The sequence below is a fragment of the Trichomycterus rosablanca genome, chromosome 22 (assembly GCF_030014385.1).
Source record: "Trichomycterus rosablanca isolate fTriRos1 chromosome 22, fTriRos1.hap1, whole genome shotgun sequence".
NCBI classification, from domain to species: Eukaryota; Metazoa; Chordata; class Actinopteri; order Siluriformes; family Trichomycteridae; genus Trichomycterus; species Trichomycterus rosablanca.
In genome coordinates, this window is record NC_086009.1 from 14701688 (window position 1) to 14709320 (window position 7633).

General features: G+C 42.4%; 1 protein-coding gene across 1 annotated transcript; it reads right to left on the reverse strand.

The window, feature by feature from the left end:
• Positions 1-1187: 1187 nt before the first annotated feature.
• LOC134336107 (NHP2-like protein 1) lies at positions 1188-4803 on the reverse strand. The gene is made up of 3 exons (XM_063018793.1): positions 4627-4803; positions 3107-3227; positions 1188-1732 (listed from the first exon to the last, which is right to left on the reverse strand). The coding sequence occupies exons 1-3, from the start codon at positions 4627-4629 to the stop codon at positions 1470-1472; spliced, it is 387 nt and encodes a 128-aa protein (XP_062874863.1). The 5' UTR covers positions 4630-4803; the 3' UTR covers positions 1188-1469.
• Between the last annotated feature and the right edge of the window lie 2830 nt (positions 4804-7633).

The window sequence follows — 7633 nt, forward strand, 5'->3', positions numbered from 1 at the left end:
TTTAGCAGACGCTCTTATTCAAAGCAATTGAGGGTTAAGAGCCTTGCCCAGGGGACCAACAGTTAAACCAGCAATCTTCTGATTACTAGTCAAGTACCTTAACTGCTAAACTACCACTGCCCTTATTTATTATTAAGAAAGACGGTAATACCCAAGGCGCTCGGGTGGCACAGTGATGAACAAGGCTAACCTACTAACGCTGGGATCTAGGGTTCATATCCCCAGCGGTGCCGTGGGTTTATCATCTACATATAGTCATGATTGGCTAGGGTGTGGGGTCCAATTTGAAGTGTTACTGCGTTGTGCCCGAAGATTCCAGGGAAGCTTAACCCTCCACAACCCTGACTAAGATAAAGTATTGGTAAATACATTGATCAGCCATAACATTAAAACCACCTCCTTGTTTCTACACTCACTGTCCATTTTATCAGCTCCACTTACCATATAGAAGCACTTTGTATTTATACAATTACTGACTGTAGTCCATCTGTTTCTCTGCATACCGTTTTAGCCTGCTTTCACCATGTTCCTCAATGGTCAGGACCACTACAGAGCAGGTATTATTTAGGTGGTGGATGATTCTCAGCACTGCAGTGACACTGACATGGGTGGTGGTGTGTTAGTGTGTGTTGTGCTGATTTGAGTGGATCAGACACAGTTTTTAAATACCGTGTCCACTCTATTAGACACTCCGACCTAGTTGGTCCACCTTGTAGATGTAAAGTCAGAGACGATCGCTCATCTATTGCTGCTGTTTGAGTTGGTCAACTTCTAGACCTTCACCAGTGGTCACAGGACGCTGCCCACGGGGTGCTGTTGGCTGGATATTTTTTGGTTGGTGGACTGTTCTCAGTCCAGCAGTGACAGTAAGGTGTTTATAAACTCTTATCCACTCATACCAGCACAACACACACAACCTAAATAATACCTGCTCTGTAGTGGTCCTGGGAGAGTCCTGACCATTGAAGAACAGCATATAAGGGGGCTAACAAAGCATGCAGAGAAACAGATAGACTACAGTCAGTAATTGTGGAACTTCAAAGTGCTTCTATATGGTAAGTGGAGCTGATAAAATGGACAATGTGTGTAGAAACAACAAGGTGGTTTTAAAGTTATGGCTGATCGGTGTATTTTGATAGTATTGACCCCATTGGTAGTGCTCTGAAGATATCCGACAGGCTTCAATACATGATGTACGTAACCATTAGGTTTATTACAACTATGAAAAATACACAGCTGTGATATCTCATGTCCATTAACATGGTTAACAAAAAAAAAAAAAAAAAAAAGGGGGAAACAAAGTCAGCTTTTAAGACATTCACAGGTAGCCACTGTATACACCATAATATCAAACACTATAAAGACAATGAATTAAAATGTAATCACTAAATTAAAGGAGAAATAAACTTCCCAGTGGCACTTTGAAACGTCAGCCTATACTTTTCTCTAAGATAGATGCGGAGAGTCCATCAGACCAACAGTTTCTCAATGGCCATCTGCACAGACTGGATCTGTGGCTTCAGCTGGGAGCCTTCCTTTATGGTCACCGAGGTAGCGATCACGGGTCGGGACACTCCGCAGGCTCGACCCAGGGCTTGCTTGGAGCGCACGAATACGTATGGGACATTCTTGTCCTCGCACAGGAGCGGCAAATGAAGGATGATCTCCAGGGGCTCCGCGTCGGCCGCCATGACTATGAACTCCGAGATGCCGCGATTGAGGGTTTTGGTGGCTGGACAGAAAGAGGAAAGGTCGTCATTGTAATGTTTTTAGTTTTTTATAATTATTACACTGCAAGGATTTGTTCTGTTTCAGTGCTGTTTGTTTTATCCCCCAGTTTTCTCCCCTAATCTAGTCGTTACCAATTACCCTGATTGCGATACGCTTCACCTCTACTGATACAACCCTCCATTGCTGACTGAGGAGCTTCGCAACGGACACACGCCCCCTCAAACTAGTGTGCAGTACCAACTACATCTTACATTTTTGGCATTTAGCAGACCCAAAGTGACTTAGTTGTGACAGTATACAGTCTACGCAAATGAGGGCCTTCCTCAAGGGCACAACAGAAGCAGCCTGGTGGGGCTTGAACCGGCAGCCTTTTGATTACTAGTCCAGTACCTTAACCACTAGACTACAGCTGCCCTTTTCACCTGCACGAGGCGAGTTCATATACGAATCAGCCTTGTGCACGGAGAGCCTCACCATCAGCAATCAGCCAGCAGAGGTCGTAATTGCACCAGTTATGAGGAACCCTGGTCCGGCTCATCCCACCCTGAAACACACGCCCCCTCCGACACGTGTGCAGTACCGACTGCATCTTACATTTACAATTTCGGCATTCAGCAGACGCTTTTATCCAAAGCGACAGTATACAGTCTAAGCAATTGAGGGTAAAGGGCCTTCTTCAAGGGCCCAACAGTGGCAGTCTGGTGGGGCTTGAACCGACAGCCTTTTGATTACTAGTCCAGTAATTAAGTAGCCTTAACCACTAGACTACAGCTGCCCTTTTCACCTGCACAAGGCGAGTTCATATGTGATCAGCCTTGTGCATGGAGACCCTCATCAATCAGCCAGCAGAGGTCGTTATTGCACCAGTTATGAGGAACCCTGGTCTGGTTCATCCCACCCTGAACAACAGCCAATCACTGTTCATGTGGCCGCCCTGTCCAGCCGGATGCCAGAGCTGAGATTTGATACGATGTATTCGAAATCCCAGCTCTGGTGTGCTAGCGTATTTTACCGCTGCGCCACCTGAGCAGCCCTAATGTTGAATGTTTTAAAGAAACCATTTTCATAAACTGTTTGGCATAGTGAACCTTGTAGGATACAGGAACAGTTAAATCATTGCTTTATTTTATGTATTTAATGTATTTGGGTAATTATTTTAGATCACTCTATTAAATATTCAAATTGAATAGATATAATGCAGGTGCTGGTTACATGGTATCTCATTACATGCCAATATAATATTCATGGTGTTCATCAGATAGTACGAGTACCCAATGAAATGTAGTACAGACTTTACAGTAAAAAAGTAAAACTAGAAAAGTGTAAATAAGGAAAACTAGCTTGCAGTGTAATGTTAATAAGGTGGTACACTTACCCTCATTGGCTCCTTTTCTCAGCTGTTTATAGTTGGCTGCTTGTTGCACCAAATCCAAAATGGTTTTGGTCAAAGTGGCATCAGCCAGAGGGTATGCCTTGGGATTAACTTCTGCTTCAGTCTTGCAAAGATAAATACAAATGAATAACTCGTAAGTAACCATTCGTCAACTCTAATTATTATGCATTTATGCCAATATATCATTTTATACCAATCGGGCATAACATTAAAACCACCTCCTTGTTTCTACACTCACTGTCCATTTTATCAGCTCCACTTATCATATAGAAGCACTTTGTAGCTCTACAATTACTGACTGTAGTCAATCTGTTTCTCTGCATGCTTTGTTAGCCCCCTTTCATGCTGTTCTTCAATGGTCAGGACCCCCACAGGACCACCACAGAGTAGTTGGTGGTGGTGTGTTAGTGTGTGTTGTGCTGGTTTGAGTGGATCAGACACAGCAGCGCTGCTGGAATTTTTAAACACCTCACCGTCACTGCTGGACTGAGAACAGTCCACCAACCAAAAATATCCAGCCAACAGCGCCCCGTGGGCAGAAGATGACCAAGTCAAACAGCAGCAACAGATGAGCGCTCGTCTCTGACTTTACATCTACAAAGTGGACCAACTAGGTCGGTGTGTCTGAGAGTGGAAACGGTATTTAAAAGCTCCAGCAGCGCTGCTGTGTCTTATTCCCTCATATCAGCACAACACACACTAACACACCACCACCATGTCAGTGTCACTGCAGTGCTGAGAATGATCCACCACCTAAATAATACCTGCTCTGTGGGGGTCCTGACCATTGAAGAACAGGGTGAAAGCAGGCTAAAATAGTACGTAGAGAAACAGATAGACTACAGTCAGTAATTGTAGAACTACAAAGTGCTTCTATATGGTAAGTGAAGAAACAAGGAGGTGGTTTAAATGTTATGCTTTGTTAAGCATAACCATTATGTACATTTCTCCCTTTCATTTCAATTTAGTCGTATCCAATTCTCAGACTGAATACTAAAAGTATATCCTAGTAAATGTAAATAAAGTAATATATATTAACACTCGTGCTTATTACAAGTAGTCAGTCTCATAAGGTTCGAAACCCTTGATCAAATATAGTTTATTTGAATAAAAAAAGTTTGGGTTTGTATAAATTAACACGTACAAAAGCACTGTTTTACACCAAAGAAGCAAAAATGTGCACTTTAATGTGCCATATTTATGTGCAAAGATAAACGATGCGCTATTTTCGAGAACACGTGGGTAGCCACATGCTAACGGTCCCAAGACCGACTAAAAAGTTATACTATATATTTTTAAGCCAAATTCAGAAAACAATACACTAGTTTGCTTTCCAGTAATCTCTATACTAGCACGGTAAATTATCCAGATAAATAAAGTGACGTTATATATATTAAAAAAAAAAAAAAAACATTAGCTACAAAGCTAACTAGCTAGCCAACAAGCTAACGGTCTTAAAGCGGCACCAGTACCGCACGTGCAGCAGCAGAACCTTCACTTACCATGATTTCTATAGAGAGTTTAGTTTCCTCAGCTAGTCAGTTCAGTTGTCCTCTCGGCGTGGGCTTCACGGAGGACTAATAACCTGGTTAAGTTACTTAATAGAACTAGTTTAAACTACTCTGGGTAGAACACACAGCCGATCTCAGTCGTAAGTACAACGCAAAGGGAATAGAAGTCTTCGTCTCTTCAGAATGTTAACAGCCACACCGGCGCTGTGTCGTGTGCTGCCTCTCTCTGTTTCCATATGCTACTACAACCTCTAACTAACTGGTTAAACGTATACATTTTATACCATATACCCAGAGTTATTATTATTTTTCGCTGTATGATGGTTATTAACCATTTAATTGTGCTTTTCTGTGAGAAACTAGGTTTGGTAATACTGTATTAGGCATTGAGAGTAAATACTGACTTGGGAGTAACATTAAAACCACCTCCTTGTTTCTACACACATTGTTCATTTTATCAGCTGTATGTAGTCCATCTGTTTCTCTGCATGCTTTGTTAGCCCCCTTTCACCCTGTTCTTCAATGGTCAGGACTCCCACAGAACCACTACAGAGCAGGTATTATTTGGGTGGTGGATCATTCTCAGCACTGCACTGACACTGACATGGTGGTGGTGTGTTAGCGTGTGTTGTGCTGGTATGAATGGATAAGACACAGCAATGCTGATGGAGTTTTAAACACCACACTGTGACTGCTGGACTGAAAATAGTCCACCGACCAAAAATATATCCAGCCAACAGTGCCCCGTGGGCAGCGTCCTGTGACCACTGATGAAGGTCTGGAAGATGACCAAGTCAAACAGCAGCAATAGATGAGCGGTCGTCTCTGACTTTACATCTACAAAGGTGGACCAACTAGGTAGGAGTGTCTAATAGAGTGGACCGTGAGTGGACACGGTATTTAAAAACTCCAGCAGCGCTGCTGTGTCTGATCCACTCATACTAGCACAACACACACTAACACACCACCACCATGTCAGTGTCACTGCAGTGCTGAGAATGATCCACCACCCAAATAATACCTGATCTGTGGGGGTCCTGACCATTGAAGAACAGGGTGTAAGCAGGCTAAAATAGTATGTAGAGAAACAGATGGACTACAGTCAGTAATTGTAACTTCTCTGGGCTCGGAGGCATCTAGGATGGACCATCACACAGTGGAAACGTGTATTGTGGTTTCCATGCTGTCCCAACTTGGACAACTTTGTCTTTAAGCAGATGTATCAGGTGAAGTTCTTAACCATGTACAACCAGTACGAGTCACATCTGGTTCAACAGGATCATTATTTTGAAGACCAAGACCAGCTGATGAAGTGGAATCAGGTAAAGTGGTTTGAAAAACTATTTGTCCAAAACAGAAAACTGCATATAAGCTACTATTTACAACCCAGAGGTGTTTAATGTTTTATTATGGGGTGTCGCACACCTCCTGTTACTGCCTGTGTGGAGTTTAGTATGTTGTCTTCAGGTGTTTTCAGGTGGTAATTACAACACATGCCTGTATGTGAGTTGCCATTAAGGTGTAAGTGTCTTGTGGACCTTGAGTAAACAGTTCCCGTCTTAGCACCTAGTTCTAAGAGTCTAAATCTACTCTGATTCAAACCATAGTACTTCCGTTATAAACAACAGATCTACAGACAAACAAAAGCCATTCAATGTGGCATCATGTGCTGCATTTTGAGAACTTCTAGTCTGCTTCACATTGCTAGACAGGTTCTATCTGAGTGGTGTTTAGATTTAACAGGTCTGGCAGTAATCACGTCTGGGGTGTGGCTAATAAATTCAAACACATTTGAATTTGGTTAAGTGGTTGATTTAGTAGCTAAGCGAGCAATAATCCCTTTTTAAATGATTTTAGGTAGATTGGAGAAGCACTGTACATGTGGTGTGGCTATCAAATAACATAGCATGGCAAATTTCCAGATCTGCAGTGCGGCCTTGCTGAATACGCAGGCTTAAAGTTCCTGCTGTAATATTATCTCTTTTTGTGGTTCTGCTCATGCAGGATTGAAATATTCTACATAAAGCTTGAAGTGGATGGTAGAGCAGTACAACTGAGTAGATGTTTCTAGTTGCCACTGTTGGGCCCCTGAGCAAAGCCCTTAACGCTTAATGGCTTGAATTGTATTTCCTATTGTAAACACTTGTATTGTAAAAACACAGTGTATGTAAAGTGATATATGAAGGAACTTGCCTTGCCTTACATAATTGGAAGTCGCTTTGGATAAATCAAGCTCACCACTTGTGGTGTTTAACAATTGGCCTTTAGTGTCTGTCAGTGACAAATAATACAGTCATGGGAAAAAGATAGTACAGTCTTCCCTTGATATATTGTGGGGATTGGAGGCATGAAAAGCAAATAACTTCAGGCCCCCAACCCTAATAATATACTAATCATAATTTACTTAATAATTCCAATCACGTGCCCAGCCTAGCACACCAGTGCCGAGATTCTGAACTCCTCGGTTCGAAACTCAGCGTTGCCACCAGGCGCCATCTAGTGCGCACGATTGGCAGTGCCTGCAGCAGACACGGTTCTGCTAAGGCGGGATGACCGGACTATATGGGTGGGGTCTTCAAAAACGCTGTGTAAGGACCCGTATTGGCAGATAGAGAGGCGCCTGTGCAGAGTGCATAGGTGAAAAAGGGTTTCGCTAAGGACTGTGTGCAGGTCGGAGGAGGCGTGAGCAGCAATATACCCACCTCGACTGCAATCAGGGATCCCCCAGCAGCAGAAGACAAACTGACTACACTAAATTGGAAGAAAATGCATACATAAAAAATTATAATAATCATATTTAACACACAAAACAATAGTAGTACTTACAGTATTTCCAACTGCACACATATTTTAGGGGTCAGAAATACCAATTATGTGTTTTTTTACCAACTTCTATCAACATAACAAATAAAATTATTTTAATCTGTAGTCAGTTTCTCCCCAAATTAAACCATCATTAATAAATGATTACACTCTTAAAGAGAATAATTAGCAGACA

Bases quoted from the DNA above. Each gene is read 5' to 3' on its own strand.
- LOC134336107 (XM_063018793.1), bottom strand. The intron at 1,733-3,106 runs GTAAGTGTACCA...CTTTCTGTCCAG, and splicing joins GAGAAAAGGAGCCAATGAGG to CCACCAAAACCCTCAATCGC.